This window comes from Cinclus cinclus, chromosome 1, assembly GCF_963662255.1.
Source record: "Cinclus cinclus chromosome 1, bCinCin1.1, whole genome shotgun sequence".
Lineage (NCBI taxonomy): Eukaryota > Metazoa > Chordata > Aves > Passeriformes > Cinclidae > Cinclus > Cinclus cinclus.
In genome coordinates, this window is record NC_085046.1 from 146,667,356 (window position 1) to 146,689,380 (window position 22,025).

At 42.7% G+C, this 22,025-nt stretch overlaps 2 protein-coding genes across 2 annotated transcripts in view; both read right to left on the reverse strand.

Moving 5' to 3' along the window:
- Positions 1-9,832: 9,832 nt before the first annotated feature.
- On the reverse strand, positions 9,833-10,633 carry LOC134057943 (leucine-rich repeat and IQ domain-containing protein 4-like). Its single transcript, XM_062514987.1, has one exon. The coding sequence runs from the start codon at positions 10,631-10,633 to the stop codon at positions 9,833-9,835; it is 801 nt and encodes a 266-aa protein (XP_062370971.1).
- Positions 10,634-18,413: 7,780 nt separating this feature from the next.
- The window catches only part of COL22A1 (collagen type XXII alpha 1 chain), a 187,110-nt gene continuing 183,498 nt past the window's right edge, over positions 18,414-22,025 (reverse strand). The window contains exons 61-64 of the mRNA XM_062504153.1: positions 21,838-21,904; positions 20,003-20,185; positions 19,564-19,641; positions 18,414-18,601 (exon numbers count right to left, since the gene is read on the reverse strand). Coding sequence (XP_062360137.1) covers positions 18,414-18,601; positions 19,564-19,641; positions 20,003-20,185; positions 21,838-21,904 — 516 coding nt within the window. The remainder of the gene's footprint in view (positions 18,602-19,563; positions 19,642-20,002; positions 20,186-21,837; positions 21,905-22,025) is intronic.

Sequence of the window (22,025 nt, forward strand, 5' to 3'; positions counted from 1 at the left end):
GTGAAATCTCATTTTTATTTTGGTGACCATTTTGGAAAAGCTATTTGTGTACACAAGTTAAGCATCATTCAATAGGTGCAACAGAATCCATTCTGAAACTCCACTACCTGGGTTGCTGTTGGTTGCACTTTGCCTCATGGATTCAGTGGGAAAATAGGCAAGGAAGGAAAGAAGAATTAATTACAAATTAATAATGGGGAAGAAAATGTACTGGGGATTTACTCAATAAATATCACTGAAGAGGAAGTGAGTGGGAGGGTTAAAGAGAAAGCTTGTGTTCTTCATTAATAATGAGATGCTATTCTGTGAGAAAGTTCAGTCTTGACCATATAAAGTGGCCAGTGCCACAGACTGGATTCTGGAATTACATGTTTCACTGCATGGATGGAACTCCACTTCCTAAAGACCTGGATGCTACCCTCAAAAGGCTCCTCCCTAAACACCAGTCCTTTCACCTCAGTGTTCACCATCACACCCTAGCTCTGAATCAAGGCCTAAAACATTGTATTTGCAGCTTTGCAGCACTCTCTTAGTGCAGTTCCCAGTATAGGAGCTTCATCCAATTGTTTATGGATAGATAGTGTGCAGATATTTTATAGAGCTCTAATACAGTGATGGTCCTGCAAAGCTTTAATGGAAATTGGAAATACCATTCCAACTCTGTTTTTAAAAAGGTAGAAATAATGCTGGAATGCTCTGAGCAGGTATTTGGAGATGTGTATTGAAATTCAAGAGTAAAATGAACATGGAAATAATTAAATCAATTCTCATCCATGATTCATCCACTTCATGTAACAGCCAGCACAGCTCACCAGTGAACAGTGCAGAAAAGATTAATTTCTGTGCTTCAGACTCTGTGTGGGCTTTTGATGGGATTCCTGTAGAGGTAATTTCACGTGAAAATTATAACTGAGTCCCAAGTCATACAAACTATAGAGGAAACAAAGTCAGAATGCTAATACTCAGTGTAGGCAGATTTGCACCTATTGAAAACTGAAGCATAAGGACTTGTCATGTCAAAATTCACTGTGTTCAGTGCCAGTTTCTTACTTCCTAAGAGTTCGTTGAGCAAGAAATCAAGGTCTGTGAATTCTGACTGTGTATCAAAGGAATTATTCAGGGAACAATCTGGAAAACACAGCAGTATTACTTATCTGCCTCATAGGTTTCTTGAAAATAGAGTAGAATATCAAACATTTCCTTTCTAAATCTCACAGTAAAGGTCAAGTACATTAAATTGCTGCAATTGTACAAAAGCAAGTGGAACAAAAGCAGATTTCACTATAGATCAAACTTGTACTTTCATACTCAATGACTTTGCATCTTTCCCTTTTAGTACTGGGGTGTCCCTTATCCCACAGAGACTTGTAATTCAGTCCCAAACATGTTTCATTTTAATTAATACACTAGCTGAAAAATTAGTTGATTTTAAAAACAGACACTATTTTTTAGAGCACAAAACTGCTGGGGTGGAGGGGGCTGTAAAAAAGTGAAGGGATTCAGAATTTCACACTGAGAGAAAAACTCACATGTTTATTTTGTGTTGCGTTATTTTGTATTTTCATGTTGTGTTTTCCTTCCAAAGTCTGTAGTGAGAAGTAAAAAGGCAGGCCTGTTGATTTCCTTTTGCTATGGATGCACCAACCTGTCCAGCTAAAAGCACCAAGAAGGGAGAAGCTTGTATCTACCTTCCTTAGAATAACTGAACATGCCTGGAAGAGAAAATTTTCCACAATGACGTGGAATGGGCAGAGAAGAAACTTGGCCAGGAGGGAGCTGCAGCTTGGGCAGGAGGTAGAAGGTGCCCATGTAAAATCAAAGAATCACAGAATGGTTTGGGTTACTTACCAATGTTTGGTAATTCTGAAACAAAGCACTGTTCTTATTTAAATTTATTTGGGAAGGGGCAAGGGAAGATTTTTAAACTGGAAAACACATTTTATTTTGAAAATTAATTGCAGAATACCCTATGTGGCGTTCTCCAGACAGAAAATTCATTTTGGCTTATGCTCTTTCTACCAGTCTGAAATGCAAGACATTTCTAATGACAGTCTACCTAATTCAAATAAAGCAAATGTTATTTTTCCTGTATAATGTCAGACCATTATTATCCTTTCTCTCTGAAGGTCTGGCATGAACACAATGACATCCAGAAGAGGCTCTGAAGTGCTTTGAATATTAAAACAGGGCAAAGAACTGGGATCTGTGCAGGGTATCTACCTAATGCCTCTGCTGAATGAGGATGCAGAATCCTTATATACACGCATACATGGAATCATATAACTTATTTTATTTTATAGTTTCATTCCATCAGATCATCAAAAGTTTTCTACACCAAACAACACCAAAAAAATCCCAGTGTATATGACTGTGCAGAATGTGGCAGAACTGTGCAGAACTGGTCAGCCTTTACAATACAAAGAAAAATACCAAAAAGCTAAAGAAAAATAACATTTCAAACAGAAAAAGTCTTGAAACACAGAGAATCAGCTTAGCATGTTCCCAACAAGCAATATCATCTAATAAACAGAGACAGCTGGGAACACAGAACTGGAAAGAATAAGCAGGGTCATAAAGCCTAAATCTTTGTAAGAGCAGGCAGTTTTTTGAGTTATCAGCTCAAAAAGAGTCTACAGAGGGGCTCTGCCTCTGAGTCCCATATTCCCTTCACAGTTGTGCAAACCCAGACACCACCAAACAGAAGAGTGAATCAAGGGCATGGCCAAAGCTTTAACCTCACAAAAAAAAAAAAAAAAAAAAAAAAAAAAAGGATAATTTAGGTTCATTAGTGCTCTAGGAACAAATCAGTTATTCAGTCTGGATAAGACCTACTTTAGACCTGAAAAGGAAACTTTGCCAATAGCATCTAGACACAGAACCCTGCTGTTATCACTGTGCTGAAGTTTAGAAATAGCTGAAGTGCAACAGTATTTTATGTGTGAAAATGATACAGAAGCAATCAGTCTGGCAGATATTTAGACTATGTGAGATAACTTTTTTTTCCCCCCTTATTCTCTCTATAGACATACAGACCCAATGCAATGGGACATCCTCTTAATAGATGGTGCTAGTGCTGAGATCAAAAAGGAATCCTCCTTTCAACTACATGAAAAGAAGATGTCTGAGCTGATCTGAACCTTTTCACAGGTGGAAGGGTGCAGATATCGTCCAGTTGACACAGCTGCCCAGGGAACACACACAGATAGACACATGCTGTGAGCTACTGAAACTAGTTACTTCAGGATCAAAACTCTCAGTTTCCTGCTGCCTTCTGAGACATTTCATGCTGCTCAAGCCTGTTCTGAGTCTGACAGATAGGATTAAGGACATCCATTTGAAAATAGGACACAGGAAAAAAAGTCAAGGACAGCTCCCAGCTGACAGGACAAGACCGAAATGGGTTAGGTACCTTGACACTCATGTCTTTTCCCCCTCCCAGTGACTGCCTTTTCCCCGAGTCATGACCCGGCTGAAGTCCTCTGCAGATCATCCAAGCAGGCAAATGGAAATTAGTGTTACCCCGTGTTTCTGAGCTGCATTCCCCAAACTGCAAGAGGAGCCCCCCACTCCCACTGTGGAGCCACACAGAGCATATCAGGACTGGCCATGCCATGGAACAGACCATACCAAATCCTTCCAGCCTGGATGTGCTTGTGCTCTACTGAGCTCTGCTGCAGTCCTGGTCCCCCATCAGCCCTGAATTTTTCACTTGAGGTTGAAAGAGCAAGTGGCTGTTGCATTAAAGATAATTTCTTGTTGGGAGATAGGGATGGGAAATGATCCTCACCTGCCTTTGAGACTTGCACAGATTCTGGAACAAATGCACATTTCATAAGCCCTTGGAAGATAACAAGTCACAGCTTGAAATGTGAAACAGCTGCTTCATGTAGCAGCAAGGACAAGTAGCCCATGTGGATTTGTCAAGAATAAATTGTGTTGAACTGATCTAATCTCCACTTTTAGCAATGCAACAGGCCTTAAGAATAAAGAAGTAGCTGACACAAATTTTACCCCTTTACTAAGGTTTTTAAAAGGGCTACATTTGGCATTCTCATAAGTGAGCCCCGGCAGCCTGGTCTAGATGAGACTGTGATCGATTGGGTGCAAAGCTGGTTTGATAACGAATCAGAAAGGTTATCAATGGTGCTTTGTCACAGTGGAAGGATGCAGAAATGGAGTTCAGCCAGGTCTCTTCTGGATACAGTCCTGACATATGCTTTCATTAATGAATTGATGTTAGAAAAGAAAGTATGGTTATAAAATTTTCAGATGGCATAATGCTCAGAGACATCATAAGCACTGAGGACAGGGTTTGAATTCAGAATGATTTGGAAGAGTTGTAGAACATTGGGATGGGAAAGGGGAAGCTGAAACAGAGACAAGAGCAAGGCCACAAACTTCAGCTTACACTATACACAAATACTAAAATTTGCCAATAGCAGCTCTGTAGTAAATTGTGGAATTGCAGTAGATGACAAGGTGAATTCCTTGTTAAAAAGAAAAGAGAAAGTGCCACAAAAGAGAACAAACAGGGTTATAACACTAAAGATGTGCAACAGTTCTTCCTTTGTCACGAGAAACACTTCAGATACCATGTCACATTCTGTTTTGGATGTGTCAGCTCAGTAAAAAGGAGTATAGCAACAGTCCAGAGGAGAAGAGGACTATATAAAATGTAAAAAATATGGCCATAGCAGAAAGAGAGCAGGCTCAGTGTTTATTTAACTTTAGTAAGTCTCATAAGAAGCTCTTCAACAAGCTTCATGTATTTAAAGGGTTTGTTGCAAACAAGAGTACAATAATCTGTTTTCTAAGTCTCCAGGGAACAGGAAACAAAACAAACAAAAAGCAGTTTTCTTTACAATTAGAAGTTTCAGTTTGGATTTTTCAGCAGTGAGACTTGCAAAGCATTTGGAAGAATTTAGACACAGCTTTGTACTAATGGCCTGACCTCAGCTGGATCAATACCTTTAATGCAGGACTCAGTGTGCCCCGCTGAAAGCAAATCCTCATAAATTTCATGCACGAAATGACTGGAAGTGGGATCTTGTTGGGAATTGCAGCAGCAGTGAGCTCCAGACAGACTCTGTCTCAAGTCTGGCAAAACCCACTGAGTTTCAGTACAAAATCTCAGTGTGGGTTATTCCATCTGGGCTTTGCTTGTGGCATCAGTCTCTCCCCGTTTGCTGCCTGAACTGTTCAAAGAAAGTTGTTTGCATGGAAGTGAGAATGGCAACATATTTTATAGTTTCCATAGGGTGGCAGAAAAATAAAAGGCTTACTGATGACTGCTGAGACCTTTATTGAACATAAGAAACCCATGGCTTGGATGCCACATTTATTTAAGCACTATTTTCACTTGGTTCATGGGCAGAACACTCTGGGGAGTCAAAGCCCATACTTTGTATGGATAGAGTGATCTTCATTAGATATGCTACTTAGGCTTTCATTGCAATTTAATGTGCTGAACGATATGGCAGTTGCCCACGATAGATTGCTTTGTTTCTCCTGTGGTACCATTGCCCAAGTGTAGGGAAACATGTTCCACTGAATGTGGTTCATCTGGCAGTGAGGAATCATTTGCATTCAAGGATTACTAAACCTGTCAATCCTCTGGATTCATGTCAGACCTGAGCCTCTTGCAGTGACTCAGCGCTGCATCACCTGAAAATTGTCATTGCTGAAGTTGGACTCTCGAGTTCTGAGATAAGGCTGCAGAGCCCAGAGGAGCCCTAAAGGAAGAAAGAAGAGCAGGTGGTGTTGGGGTCCATGAGGCCAGCAGGGACAGTGACGTCTCTTGATGGGGATGGCCTTTTCCCCAACAAGAGCATGTTCACAAGCTACCACTCTCTGGTACCAAATATGTTTGTCATTCATGTAGGACATGTACATGCAGTGTCCTTTGTCTTCTGGCAGTCTGCAAAGTCACATTTCCTTTGAAGATTGCTACTATGCAGTATGTCCAATTGATCAACCTCAGCATCTTTCAAAGAATTGTAAAACTGGTTGGTGTTAATTCACCTTGAGTGTTGTCCACTCAAGGTGAATTTAGGATCAGTCCTACATTTGTGAGCTTGGAAATCTGCTGCTGACTCCAACGGGCATGAGGAGAACAGCAACTGCTTTTTCGTTTTTGTTTTGCCAACACAGAGACTCCATCGCTGCCCACAAGAGTCTTGATCGTGAAACTTAGGAACCTTCAACTTTTTAAGTACTGCTCGTAGCCATTAAAAACTAATGCTGAAGGGAAATTGAGGGAGAAATAAATAAATGCTGAGATCTAATCTTTTGGATTTATGGTAGCCATAGATTGTAAACATATACTTTATAGAAGGAGCCTTTGTAAATCTGACTTTGCATAAAACAAGGCAAGTGTTATACAGTCATACCTTCAGGTGAGTGAGACTGTGGGATTTTCAGATTTCAGGGGGTAGAGAATCTGCCATATCCTGAGGTGAACTCTCCAGCATTAAAAATATGCATCTTATCTGTAGTCAGAACTTGTCCAGCTCAAGCTACCAGCCTGTGAAGTGTTATGTACTTGTATGTTAAACTAAAAAGCCCTCTGCCCTTATATATAATATTTCCCCTAATTTCTATTCAGAGCTATTTCCACTCACTTTTTTACATTTCACTACTGCTCTACTGCAGAGTTCAAAGTTTTCAGATGGAAGTCCTGGGTGGTTCCAGGGGACAATGCTCTCCTAGGCCATGCTGTTTGTAGTGCAAGACAGGGTAAAGGGAAATGCAAGCACAACTCCCATCAACGCTGAATGACAGGTTTAACAATTCCCCCTCTCCCTTCTCTCCCACGCCCCTGAGAATGGATTATATCCATGTCTCTTCACCAGGGGCCTATATCCTAGCAGTTTACCATTCTCTGACATTAACACTTGAAGTTTTAATGAGCACAGGCAAAGGAGGATGCTTAGCAACAATACATAAAGTACAACAAACACAGGATAATCAGTTTGAGATTAGACTTTAATGCCATCTTAATGACAACACCAGGGTCTACTTATTGCTCTGCATAACTTTGTCATTAACACAGATGCCAAAATACTGCAAAGAATATGAACTATTGGGTTTTGCACTTTGGGAAGTGGGATTTTTGAAGCAATCAGGACAAAGGGAAAGAAAGGGAAACAGACAGTAAGGTGTCAGGATATATCTCAGTAACATATTCAATCTGCTCAAACAGCTTGATGGGATGGTCAAAGTGCCCTCACTTGCATTAGTTTCACATAATTTCTTTTCCCAACAGACTAGAGAATTATAATGTCAATATTGCCACTGTTTTTTAAAGATCCCCCCCCCTTTTTTTTTTTTCCATTTTTAAGCTCCCCCTTTAGCTCCATTCATTCCCTGCTATGACAGGTATATTATTAACAGACACAGGCTTCACAAATTATGTTTGTGGGTTTAGGAGAGAGGATTAGTTAAACAAAACCTGTGAATCCTGATTGGCTAAAACCAAAAGTGAAAGCTTTGCGTTGCTGTGTAGTCCCCAGAGAAGCTGAAGTCAGTTTGCCCTTGAGGAATCACCAACTAACATGCAGAAGGGAAAGGTCATCAAAACTGGAAATGGAACCTCAAGCCCAACCCCTGTGCAATATAGAAGAAAAACAACAACATTGGATCTGAAGGGTTTGACATGGGACATGAGAAATTTGTCTCTTTTAGCACCTGTGTAAGATGATGCTCTGGAAGGATTTTGTGTGTTAGACTCAATCCTCTAAAAAGACCACAGTTGCCAGAATTTAATTCTCACACATGCCCAGAATCAGGATGATAACCTTACATTTACTTGGGCCCCACTGCTCACACTGCCTTTAACCTCATATCCTATACCAGGCAAGCTTTAGGAAGGTCCAATGCTGGCACATATTGAATGGGGTGACAGAAATGGGGAAATAGCAGAAATAGTGGGGAAATAAGACCTGTATGAGTCTGGAGAACGCATCAATGACAGGAACAGGAATAAGACTACAGTCATTCAACATCTTCAATATTTCCACCTTAATACAGCCTCTGACTGAGTTGGCATCAGTTTTAGGAGCTACTTTACACATTGTCCCAAATCTCTGAAAAAAAACCTGAATTGCAAAAGACTTGAAGTTCATTGTCCTGATCTTTCATCTCCAGTTCTCCATGCTGCCACAGAAACCCAACTGAGCAAGGCATCACAGTCCCTTTACTCCTTTCCTTCCTATGTCACACGTCTTAGAAATAATCAGCTGCAGGAAAACTGAATGAACTGGTGTGATGTAACTGTGTGCCCGTTACTGCCATGCACTCATTTATCTCCACGTGATAGCCCACTGATATAGTGAATTTGGTTACCATGACACCAAAAAGTCACAGCTGGTTTGAAAAATTCACAGAGGTCGGGGTAGAGCAATGTAAAAATCTGTTTGTGTTAAGTATATCTGGAGTTGTGCTTCTGTCACCCAGAAAAAATTCAGCATTGATTCAGATCTCCTTTGCTATAAGGAGAAGAAAATGACAGGACACTGAACAAGAGAATTATTGTCCTGTGTATCAATGTCTCTGCCTTTCTCCCTTTTTCTCTGAATGCTGTAAGAACATGCTCAGCTCCCACCAGGCCTGACTCAGCCCTTCCTTCCAGGAAATACAGAAAACTGCATCTTTCTCTTGCCAAAGGAGAAACAGGAAACAAAGAAGACAGAGGGGAGGGGAAAGAAAAGGATTTATAAGGGAATGAGAGGCTTTTGAGAGAAAATAATGAAACACAAATATCAGATGGAGTAGCCAGAGAGAAGACACCCACAAAGAGCAAAGTTAAAGAGAGGTGAGAGTAAAATGTTGATGACAAGGGGAGAAGAGAGCAAAATGAAACAGACAGGAGTCTCAGCAAACTTCCAAAACGCAACACTGATTAAGCCTTTTATGATTATGACAGGGATTCTCAGACCGTTCCCTTGCAGGATGTTTGCATACTCTTATTTTAATAGCTCTGAACACTTCACCAGACTCAGTGGAAGTGGAAACTTTTTCTGCTAGTGCTACCTGCTCTAAATCTGGGCTACCCCTGTGCATCACCAAGTTCCAAGGAGCTGTATCTCTGAGGTCAGCTGGATGGGATGGCACATGAAGCCCAGGTCCATGCTGCCTCCAGAGAATGTGCCAGCCCTGACTGTGTACTCTGCAGAGCCAGGTGATGCTGCTCTTCAGGAGAAATACACTATGTCCTGCCAGAGGAATGCAGACATTGTTTGCACAATGTCTTGTGGGACATGGATACAGGTTAATTTTTATCCAGAGCCAGACAGAAGCCTGAGCTGATTCAACCTGTGTGTTTTATGCAAAATACCAGAGGAAATTGTGAGATTCTGGGCTACCTGAATAAAGACAAATTCACGAATTAATATGACTTTAAAAGCTTCCAGAAATTGCAGTTTGCATTTACTTCCAGTCCAGACTTAAGAACCAACCCAGTGTGAAAAGAATACAGATTACTGCTATTTACATACCAGTTGTTTACCTGAGTCTATCATTTCAGACTTGCTTCTTTTTTCAGACTGAATGTTTGTCTGCAACACTTCCTGAGAAAAGTCTATGCAACTATACATATAAAAAAAGATTACAGCTGTCCCTGAATGAGTTTTTCAAAGGTGTACACCACTGTTCCAATACTAGTTAAAAAAAGACTGCCAGAGAAATCACCTTACAGCAGAGAGGAAGCTTTTGAGCTCCATTTCACCAGAGCGATTTCACCAGACCTTTCTTTCTGAAACACATTTTGCTTGTGCAGATGATTTGTACAGGATAAATCCATCACAGTCACTTCAAGTGGTCTGAAACCAGTGGTTTAGTTTCTCCAAATCCTACGAAATGATGAGAAATAGTCTCTGATCCCTTCAGGGCCTCTGCTGCAGACTTCAGGGGGAGGACTCTCCAGTGGATTCCCCTCAAAATTGCATGAGCAGTAGTTGTATCCCCAGTCCAGGTTTACCAGCTCCCCAAAGGCTGCTGGAAGGGACCGTAGACGGTTATTCCCCAACCAAAGTGTGTGTAGATTCCTTAGAAGGCAGATATCCTCAGGAAGGCTCTCCACGGAGTTAAAGAGCAACAGCAATGTTTCCAGTTTCTCCAGATGCCGAATGCTGGAGGGGATGGTATCTATTTTGTTGTCACTCACATCCAGAAAGGTGAGGCTCCTCAGCTGGCAGAGGGGTGCAGGCAACTCAGTGAGGTTGTTGTTGGCAAGGTGGAGGCTGTGCAGCCTTTGGAGTGCCCCCATTTCTGCGGGCAGCGAGCTCAGGCTGTTGTTGCTCAGAGTGAGCCTCTCCAAGTGGCTCAAAGTGCCAATTTCAGCAGGGATTTTCTTCAAGTTGTTGGAGTCCACATAGAGGCAGGTGAGGTTCCTCAGACGGCCGATCTCCTGGGGAAGCAGCTCCATCCTGTACCTCAGGCAGCTTTCTCGTTCTGGGCTCATCTCCAGCACCTGCAGCTGGTCCAAGCCAAAGACCTGTGTGGGAACTGACAGCAGCTCTCTGCCAGAGATCTTGAGTTTCTTCTTCCCTTCATATTTTGGATCGTGCTCTGTAAGGTACCTCCAGAGTGGATCAGGACCTGGACAGGCACATCTGGGAGAGGTGACTGCATTCATATCCCACCAGAAGAGTGGCTGGTTGAATGGAGACAGTCAAAATTACTTGCATGCTCCACAAGCAACCTCTGAGGTTTTTTGGTGGATCAAGGCTCCCTGTCAGTTTTGTGCTCTGCTGGGCACGTTACCAACACACATGCAGAGTGTTTGAGTTGCCTAGATACATCCCACTGAGTAAACATTTGGCATTCTGACATGGTCAAGTGTTTCCCCTCCTGCTCTGCAGAGCACACAAACCCGGCTCCTGGGCTGTGACACAGCCTCTCACATAGCTGCAACCAGTGAGCAGTGGTCAGACAGAGAAAACTGCCTCTGCTTTTCAGCAGATGTGCTCAAATTTCTGCTTGTGTGTAGCTCTCCTCTTCTGGAAGCATCAAGGGTGCCTTTGCCTGAAAAATTCACATTGACTGGGATTGCAATGGAAGCAGCAAGGCAGAGTAGTTAAGGCACATGGCAAATGGGACAAGAACATGGTAAATGGGACAAGAACATGGTAAATGGGACAAGAAGAAGACAGTAACAGCTGGTGGTCTGGGAACTGGAAACCACGAGCATATCTTGTCCTCAGGTCAGTTTGTGTCTTTAACATTTGGCAAATACAATAAAGGATCAGTTTTGAAACCTGGAGGTCCTCCTACCTCCTGCTAAGTGTGTGAACCCCTACACCACGGAGATACCATTTTTCTTGTGCTGCACTGGCAACACAAAAATGCTTCAACATTTTTAAAAGCAAATTTTTATTCCTTGCTGTCAAAGGTTTTGTAGATGTGTAAAATGCCAGGTTTATCCTAAGCCACTCAGCACAGCATGTGATGTAGAGAGCAAGGCATTTTTCTGGAAGGAGAAAATTGTGGGTTTGAAGCCTCAGGCTGAGAAAGCCAACCTCTTTTACTTCATTCTCTAATCCTTAAGCCTTTCAGCTAAAAAACTGCTCAGGACAGCCATTTCAAATGCTTCTCAAGGAGAGAGGTCTCCACAGCACCCCACAGGCCATTAGAGGTAGAAGACAATGTGTTAGAGGTATAGTCTGAGAAGGTCTACCAGGTCAAGTCTTGTGAAGGCCAGGTCTTGCACATCAGCTTTGTTTTCCCAGACACTTCAGTTCTGATCTTCTCAGGTCAAGATGGTCCTGAATTTGCAGGAACCTATGTTCCAGCACCAGGGGAGTGTGTGGCTGTGCAGGTGGGGGTGAGTGGTAGTAGCTGTCTATTCAGACAATGCTGGCAAGAGGATTTGGGATTCTTGTGCAACTCTCTCTCTTAAATTCTAGATTCTAGTGTTTTGAATTGTTTTTCACCCTGAAAAATGCTTCTTAAGGCCCAGCATATACCAGCTGTCGCCCTTGACTTGGATTCAGAGTGCAAATACCATAATCATATTGAAATCAAGCCCTGGATTTCTTCCAGATAATTTTTCAGCATCCGTAAGAGAAAACCGTATCACTTGCCTGTGAGGCTGCTTAGGCATTTTAGGCTCCTGGGATAGAATCACAGAATTCTTTGGGTTGGAAGGGACCTTAAATATCATCTAGTACCAACCCCTTTGCCATGAGTAGGGTTGCCATCCACTAGACCAGGTTGCTCAAGTCCCCCATCCAACCTGGCCTTGAAACCTTCCAGGGAAGGATTTTACATGAAAAAGATACAGCAGGACTTGAGAGAGTCCAATAATTTTTCATAAGCACGAATGGGTACAAGAATTTAGAAATATCTGTACATCAGACACAAATGCAGCAGCCAAGAAAAAGTGAGATTTTCACTTGCAGAGGAAGATTGCTTTCCAACAGACCTCACAAATAACTATGAAAATAAGACTCAGCTCCCACCAAGAAAGTGCTGAAGAAGTTATTGTGCTGACAATAATTTCAGACTTGGGTGAAAACCATTCCCCACACTGCTCAGCGGGAAAACGTGTCTCTAAAAACACATTGTCAAATACATCTGTCCTGTGAAATAAACCAAATTGTTGCATGTTCTGCCTTCTGTTTGAACATGCTTTTCCTTTAAAATCCAGACCCGAGTCTTGCAGACAGCATGTCATGCAGAGACAAAACTATGGTCATAAAGAAGTTTCTGTGCTTTTTGGCACCATTCTCTTGCTGCAGTTTTTCAAACCTGGAGTTTGACCCTGTGTTTTCCTTTATGAAGGTGCCAGGTTCTTCTCTGCTCCATCTTGCAGGACATCCTTCTTCCTGAGGCTGATAGGAATGTTGGGAGTATGATTAATGATCCTAATTGTCCCCTTGTGCTTTTTACATAAAGTTTATGTCACAAAATATAAAGGAGGAGGAAAGAGCCTACAATATCATCTCAAAATATCCTAGAGACCCAGCAGGATGGTCTCATTCTCAGTTCAGACAAACTTTAACAATGTTGCCAGCATCAATATTGTGCAGCCAAGCCCTGAAAGGTATTTAGATGTCAACCCTTACAACAAAAATCTGCTTTTTAAAGCAACTACCAAAAGCACTCTCCTCTTCATCACATCTTCATGCTTTTCTATGCAGTTCTCACATTTCACATGTCGGAAGACAAGTATCTATGATGTATGTAAATTACGGGTTTAAACCAAAACAAGAAAATTAGGCTTTTTTTAAATTCAACTTCACCATTTCCAGAGAGGAGAGGAGTTTAAATTCAACTTCACCATCTACAGAGAGGAGAGGAGAGGAGAGGAGAGGAGAGGAGAGGAGAGGAGAGGAGAGGAGAGGAGAGGAGAGGAGAGGAGAGGAGAGGAGAGGAGAGGAGAGGAGAGGAGAGGAGAGGAGAGGAGAGGAGAGGAGAGGAGAGGAGAGGAGAGGAGAGGAGAGGAGAGGAGAGGAGAGGAGAGGAGAGGAGAGGAGAGGAGAGGAGAGGAGAGGAGAGGAGAGGAGAGGAGAGGAGAGGAGAGGAGAGGAGAGGAGAGGAGAGGAGAGGAGAGGAGAGGAGAGGAGAGATCCTTTATGGACCCATATTACCCTAAAAGCCTCAACTACCAAATTTACTATGTAGGAGGCAACTGGGTGGCTGCTAAAGAGACTCTTCCTCCAGCAGCTCTGCAGAAGCAGCAGCAAGGAGGACTCTTGTTGGTCTCTGGTGGATGCTTACCCCTGCCAGGGCTCCAGACTGAGGCAGGAGCCTGCTTTCAACTCCAGACTGGCTGCATTCCTATGCTTCTCTTCCTGCCATGCCATGGAGAAGCCACCTTAACCCTCATCAGCACTGGGCTCCAGCTCACAGAGGCTGAAATTAAATTTTTTTTCAGTCTATGTTGTAACTGTTGAGTTAGTACAGTAATTTTAAGAAAGTTTTCATTGCCCAAGGACACTACAAGTTCCTGCCATAACCTTGCCCCTCTCCTCCTGAGCAGCCTGGCTGCTGGTCACAGAGCACCTGACCTGCCACCACCTGTAACGTGAATATCCACACACCAGCTCAGGGGGGATGTGAGTTAGTGATGATGGAAAATAAAGACAGCTACCAGAAAATCTCTTTTACATGGAGATGTAGTTAATGTAGGCAACATGTCTCAGAATTCTGCAGCTGAATACTTTAAGATAAACTGAATGGATCTCCAGGCTCTACAACTCTCATTGGAGCCACCAAAGTGCGGGTGCCACAGGCTGACTCCTTAAAGTAAAGGAGTTGGACTTTGATGATCCTTGTGAATCCCTTCCAACTATGGATATTCTATGGTTCTATGCTCTGTTACTCTGAATCCCACAGTGAGAGACTGAGCATGGGATTGAGGTACCCAGACAGAGACATTTTATATTATTTGACATGCTCTCATGTGGGGTCACCCACTGAAGCTCTGGAAAGGCTCCCCTAGATCCTACATCATACCTGCCAGTCCTTGTCAGTGGCTCTGGCCCCATATATTGTGGATAATGACACTCAGCCATTCCTAGGCACCAAGTCCTGCTCCAGAAGTTGTCAAATGCAATCTTTAACAGGGCAGAGCTTGGCCAGTTTCCACATTAAAAGACTGAACCAACAGAAGATTCTATTTAATTTTTTTAAAAATATAATTTTAAAACTTTTTTTTTTTTAATAATAATTGCCCAGAACATAAAATCTGTGTTCGTCTTCTAACCAGCTCTGTTGTGAGAGTATAGAGTTTTGGCTTAGCTGCCACAGTATTTTTATTATATCTCTATTGAAAGAAAGAAAAACAAAAAACAAACCTACAGGCATTTGATACAGCTTCCAAGAAGCAGCTAATTCAAAACTGTTTAGAAAACAAGTAGAAATTGTTAAGTAATTTAACACAAAAAATATTTTCTACAAATGAATCCATTGCTTTGTTCTGTCTTTGTAATTTGTTTATTTGACAGGCAAAAATAGAACGAAATAATGATCTGTTTGCTATAATTACAGTAATTTACACACAATTTAAAAAAAAGGAAAAATAGAGCAACTGACAGTGGTGCCATAAATCCCATGTGTACCTTTTAAAAATCTGAATAATATATTGTCTGGCTTTCTAATGTAATTTTAGCAGTACATTGCCACAGGACCAAAACAAAATTTGACAAAAAGTCAGCCTATTCCCAGGTTTAAACCTCAGACTCAGCAAACAGACTGTATGGTGATTTACCACACATTTGCTTGCAGAGACAGGAACACTGAGATGCCAAAGCCACAACTTCCCTTACTCAGGAGTGGTTAGGAGAGAGCCACCAGCACTGTCTCTGCCACACGTGCCACCTCGTGCCTGTGTGTTCATCTTGCACAGTGCTGGACAGACAATACACACAGTCACCTGCTCAGGCTCAGAGGCACCTGCATTTTCTGGAGGGCAGCTTCTGACCATGCCCAGGGCTGTACTTGTAGGTTTGCTGGCTTCCCAGATGGCAGACCTACTTTGGAAAGTAATCTCAGGCCACCTTTCCAAAGACTGCAAATACAAACAGACTGAAACAAAAACTGTGGCCGCTCTTTAAATCCTCCAAATACACCCTCCTCTCTTACCTGCAGGTGTCCTTTTAAGGTATATTCCTGTAGGGCTTGCTTTTGTGAGAGGTGGCAGCTATAGAAACCTCTCTTTGATGACTAAAATCTGGGTGAGTACAAATACAGGTCTTGATCTGAGTCTGCAGCTCATGTCTTGTACTCTGCTTACAAATGACAGATTCTGCCTGGTAAATGTCATTTAACTGGCTGGAGAGAAAACAAGGTTTAAAAAAAAGCAGGGAAATGGCACCCACTGAATGCAGGGCACAGAGACAGTCTGGGGTGTCTCTGGGAACAGACTGAACAGATAGCCATATGCTAGGGAATATGCTGGAGCAAAGGGAATTAGGCTGCATCCCCTTTTATGGGTGGAAAATTCTCAGAAATGTAGTCTGTGTCTAACTCGTGCAGATTTTTCAATTTCCATTAAAGATGCAAGTGTGTCCCTTGTGTTCTTAATACAGACTCTTGGAAATGGCTCCCACAGACATTCAAATGAAAAGGTTTATAAAAAAACCCCTTTCATCTCCTTCAACTGGATGCCACTGCAATGTCTCATCTACTGTGGATTGCACTAGATGACCCTTAGAGTTCCCTTCCAACCCAAATTATTCTATGATGCTATGACTTCACAGGAGTTAAAGACCCTGTTTAAAATTTGTTTAACAGAACATCATTATGTATATTCCCTTCTCAGGGTGCTCTAGAACATACTGAACATACTGAATTCTACAACACACATAGTATGTCAGACACATATGAGACAGAGCCTGTCGAGACGAAGGAGTCACCATCATGACAGAAATTAAATGTCACATTTGCATGGCCCAGTCAGCATGTTTGACCTCCATAACACCTGTTCATTTACCCAAAACAATGTCTTGTCCCATGTTAGGAGGTGCTCTCACACAGGGACCTGGTTCTGCCCCACCACTGGAGGGATGAAATCTCAGCCTGGACTAAGAAAAATGTTTCTGTTAAATATGTGATCAACATGTTTGCTTAATACTAAAATCCAGCAAGCTAACCCGAGATACAGCACAGTAACAGATACACTACTGACAGTTACTTAAAAGTGGCAAGCTTTTCATTTCATGGTATTTTCACTTTGATTGGTCTTTCCATAGCAAGAAACACAGTAAAATCAAATCAAAGAGTTTATTTGCATAGGAAATAGCAAAAATAGCACCATTGGGAGCTACACAGTAAGGCTTTGCTTAACCCTGGCATTTGTACTTGTTATTTCATTTCATTTTTCAGTAAAGCAGAGGCAAATTTTATCTGCTACTGGGTGAGAAAAGACTCCAAGGCTGGCAAATGTTTATCTCTGGGCTTTAGCCTCAGGGTCTGATTCCGGGCTGGTTATTGACAGATGTGGCTTCTGGTTTGGCTGGCCAGTTTGGAAGCACTCTGCCATATGGTGAATGTGTTAGCAGGGCAGGGTGCCTCTTTTCTACCTCCAAAAGAACAGATGAGATTCCCAAACACATTCAGCCCCTAGTGCCTGTGTCTGGTCCATTACTCCCATCTCTTACTACAAACTGCTTGGTGCAGAAGAGGTTTGAAAATGCAGCTGCTATGTTGGCTGGCACATATCTGAGGTGTGATCACTTCTCAGATCTGCACTTAGTGGGTGGGCACAGCTTGGTCAGAGGGTTAAGCTCACAAATGACCTGTTGTGAAGGCCATTTCAGACTCCATCCTCTTTTTACTTTGAATTCTCAAGTTGATTTTGGCAATTAGTTGATAGGGAGAAATGGCCACTGTCTGGCTTGTTGCTTTCACCGTCAGACACAATTTACCCCATGTTTCTGAACATCACTTTGCTTTGATCCTTTCATCAAAGATGAACATCCTCCTAGACCAGCCTGCTCTATGCACCAGCCCTCTAAGTGACACAACTTGCCAAGTTATTGTCATAATGGATCAACCAAAACAGTGACTTGGGTCACAGTTGGCTTCCTGAGTTGTTAATACCAGGAGACTTTCTATGTTGCTCTGGCTGATTTTTGGGTGAAGCAGTGGTAGGGAGCTGTGCATGTGCTGACAGTGCACAGGGGATTTGGCATCCTTGACCTGAGAGAGGATAACCTTGAAAAGGCATCTCCCTGGCAGAGGTAAGTAAGCACCATTTCTTGGAACAAAACTCTCCACTACAGAGTTTTAGATCTTCTGTGTCATCCCTTCAGGCCTTTACTATGAAATCCCACATAACTCCATGAAAAAGTAACTCCTATAGAATATTGATTCATTTATCAGCAAAAGAATATTAAATCTAACAGGGATCTTCTGGAAAGCACACACTAGCTGTTCAAGATTGTCCATTGGGAGTTGGATGTACTGGACATATCTTTTCCAGTTTTGGTATGATTTTATCTTCCTCCCCTCCATGTGGATAGCAAATAGCACCAACAATCCTGTGCCTGTGTGTCACAGTTAATGCCCCAGACCACAGGATTTGATTTCAGTTGAAAGAGTGAGGGATAAAGCTTTGGAAAGAATCAATCAGGTAACAGATAAAAAATTTGGCATTGGAATGGTTTTGCATAAACAGTCAAAATGCATTGCTATTATATGCTTTTCAAAAGAGAAAAAAAAACCCACTTATTTTTAGCATTTTAATATGCCCTGATGTTAGAAAAAAACAAACAAAAAAATAAGTTCACATATCACATCAAAGATAATAATAATAATTATAATCCATAAAAATAATCTGACCGACCGGCAGCATTTGTTGGCTTTAGAAGGCCTCCTGCGAAAGAAACACAGCTGAAGACATTGGAGAGCTCCTGGCAGGTGAGAGGAATTCAAGTTTTCAAAACAAGTCTGGGGGTGCTCCCTGCATGCTATGGCCCTTTGACATTGGAGGGCCGGGCAGCCAGGCTTGCAAAGTAAGCGCACTGAGAGGGGTCACACTGTCCATTTGCTCCGGGGGGTCCCTGGGGACCTGCCAGACCCGGCACACCAGCTTCACCTTGAGGGCCAGGAGGTCCTGGCATCCCATCTTTGGCATAACCAGGCTCCCCTGGAAGGCCTGAAATAGAATCAAATTGCCCTTGGTGAGAGGCACCAGAGTGACAGCCCCAGCATGCAGTACTCAGCAGTGTAATGTCACAGGAGATTGCTTTGCTGCCAAACTGGGATGCAGCCAGCAGCTTCCATAGGTTTGGATTCAGTTAGGATGTATCTCAAGGATCTCACCAGAGTGTCTTCTCTGAAATAAAGATTTCCACTCCCTATGTCAACCTTGGGATGCTCAGCTCCAGTATGGCTGCTCCTCCTCTATCTCCATGCTGAAGTCATGGAGCTTCATGAGACAACTAATGACATAGAGTCCTCACAGAGAGGAGGTGAGAACGGGAAAGTGGAGGCAAGAGCCAGCCTGGGGAGATAACTCACTGGTGCAGAGCACAGTGGGCACATTGTTATTTGATGGTGATGCAAGGCCAGTTGGCCAAATACAGATCATGGGGTTATGAGGGTTTCTCCTAGTTCCTTTTCCAAGAAAGCAATGAAATCAAAACTGAACAATGGTTCCTAATTTCAGACTGTAGACACTCTGTACTTGCTGCTGATTTGTCAGTAACAGTAAAGCAGAAACTGTATCCCCAAGGCACAGGAGTTCAATACCACCTTCTATTACATCTGAAGCTGCCTGGACCTCTGGGTTCAGTTTGGTCACAGGAAGACTCTTCCAAGGAAAGACAAAACACTTGACAGTGCATCCAATAATTAAAGCTTCAGTTTGGATTTGACCCAGAGGTCAGTTAATTTAACTGTAACTGAGATGGTTCATTGTACTCATTCATCAGGCTGAGGAAATAAAGGTGGCCAGATATGATGTTAGTGATGTAGTTCTTCCCTTTGGGCCACATCCTACAGAAATCCTGTATGTTGTTTTTATGTCACCCTGATCATCTCTCTAGTACAGCAGAGACCTGTACCCCGGCAGTGGTCCTAAGTGATGTGTTTTGTGGGGTGTTCTGAATAACACACCTGGAATTCCTGGAGGACCCATTTCACCTCGTTGGCCAATGCCAGTGTCTCCTTTCTCACCCTTTGCTCCTCTTTCTCCTGTGGAGAGGGAAAGAAAAAATATGAGCTGATGAGAGTGGTCTACAGAATGAAACACTACTATAGGTCTTTCATCCACACTGAAGCCAATATATTTGGTAAAAACAGTTCCTAATTGTGGCCAATCCTCTGAGAGGGAACATTAAGTGGGAATGAAGACTTGCCCCACTCTAGTTCTGCTAGAGGTGGAACACACCAGCAATTACTGGTCATATTCAACGCCTCTGGTTCAAAAGACTGAGGTCGTTTTCAACACCTGCATTTTGAGGACAATTTATAAGCTACTAAAAGGAAAGGTGGATGGCAAAATGAAGTGGACATCTTTTTATTGGACTGCCCCAATACACCAAGTTTCACTCACCTTTGGGACCAATTGGTCCAGGTGGCCCTTCAGACCCAGTCTGTCCAGGCCGGCCAGGTTCTCCTGGAGGGCCAGTTCTTCCTGGAAGTCCTTCCTTCCCAGGGGGACCAGGAGGTCCTGGTCTGCCATGGGATGCTTTTACCTGTGCAGGTTGTATCTGAGCCAGGATATAGGGTAACTTTGCTGTGAAGAAAAAGAAATGGGTTTATTAGTCTAGAAGGACTATGATTCAAGAAATGGAGAGCCAGAACCAGGGCCCAGTAAAGTCCAAGTACTGTCAATCACAGATCAATTTTCCAGGGCCACTCATTTTTTGTCCCCCCATAATCCATGATTGTGACTCCCTGATCCTCTCTAAATTATTTAAATCTCATTTCTTGGTACCATTAAATTTCTCCTAAATCTCATACTTTATGATAAACTTTTCTCTCATCCTCTGCTCCTTGTTCTCCAAGAACCTGAAATGTCACTTCCTTTAGTTATGCAGGTGGTAGATCCCTGTTAAACTGGAACCACTACTGATCTGAAAAGGAGAGCCTTTTCCTACTGCTTCTGTTACACAGAGATGCTACATGGCTGGTCTGTAGGGAGAAAGCTTTTCTTGTTCCAGGCTGTTCCAGGCAGGCACACACTGCCTGCCATTTCAGTGCTAAGATTCTGAACAACCATGCTGGTTTTGCTGAGGTGGAGTTAATTTTCTTCCCAGTAGCTGGTATGGAGCTGTGTTCTGGATTTCTGTTGATAATACAGAGATATTTTTGTTATTGCTGAGCAGGGCCTACACAGAGCCAAGGCCTTTTCTGCTTTTTGTGCAGCCATGCTGGGGAGGAAATTGGGGGAGCAGGGGAGGCTGAGAAGAGAAACAGCCAGAACAGGGGACCCAAACTGACCAAAGGGATATTCCAGACCATGTGACATCATGCTCAGTATATAAAGTGAGAGGAGGAAGGGGGGAACATTTTCAGTGATGGTGTTTTTCATCCCAAGTCACCATTACCTGTGATGGGGCCCTACTCTCCTGGAGATAGCAGAACACCTACCTGCCCATGGGAAGCAGGGAGCTAATTCCTTGCTTTGTTTTGCTTCTGGGTGTAGCTTTTGCTTTCCCTATTAAACTATCTTTATCTCAACCCCTGAGTTTTCAGCTTTTACTCTTCTGTTTTTCCCTGATCCTGCTGGTGGGGGAGTGAATGAGCAGCTGCATGGGCCTTGGCTGCTGGCTGGGGTTTCACCATAACAACCCTGAGAGCTCATAAAATACTCAGTAACACATAAACATCCAACAGAACAGAAGGAGAAGAGTGCTCTGTCTTCTTTTCATTGATCTTAAATACTTTCAGACTAGTGTGGATATACTGAAGACTGAGAGTGTGTAAATAAAATCTGTGAAATAATCACCCCATTCATTTATCATCTTTAGAACAAAATGCCTGCAGCTGTGTCCCAGCAGGGTCAAGAACTGAGTGAGAAGGACTACAGCTCTGCATCTCACTGTCAATGGGACCAGTAGTGGTCTGCAATTCACATTGAAACATCAGCCCATATCCCTTCCAGCCCCTCTTCTTATACAGGTGGGTATCAAAAGTCACAGGCAAAAATCAGGAACATTTATTCTCCAGTTGGGACCTCAAAATAAAGTTTACAACCTACTCTGATTACTTGCTTTGCTATTGCTGGGGACCTATAAAGTACAATACATTTCACACATCTTCCAAGCTATCTTGCCGCAATGCTACCTTCCTTAAGCAGGAGAGATTCACGTGCCAGCACAGCTATGAAAAGCATCTTTCATACTCCCAGATCTATCTTCTGTCTTCTTGGTACTGATTACTTACCATCTAGCTGCTTGGATAACTCCTCTTGGATGAGTCTCCTCAAAGTCTCTAGAGATGGGGGTTCTCCCTAAAGAGTCAGAATCATAGTGATGAGACTAGATAACCACAGTCAAGGGATCAGATAGTTATAAGACAAGGGAGAACAGTTTTAAATTAAAAGAGGAACGATTTAGATTAGATGTTAGGAA

What these genes read in the sequence shown, in the direction of transcription:
- LOC134057943 (XM_062514987.1), bottom strand. Translation starts at nt 10,633, where the DNA reads ATGAATGCAGTCACCTCTCCCAGATGTGCCTGTCCAGGTCCTGATCCA.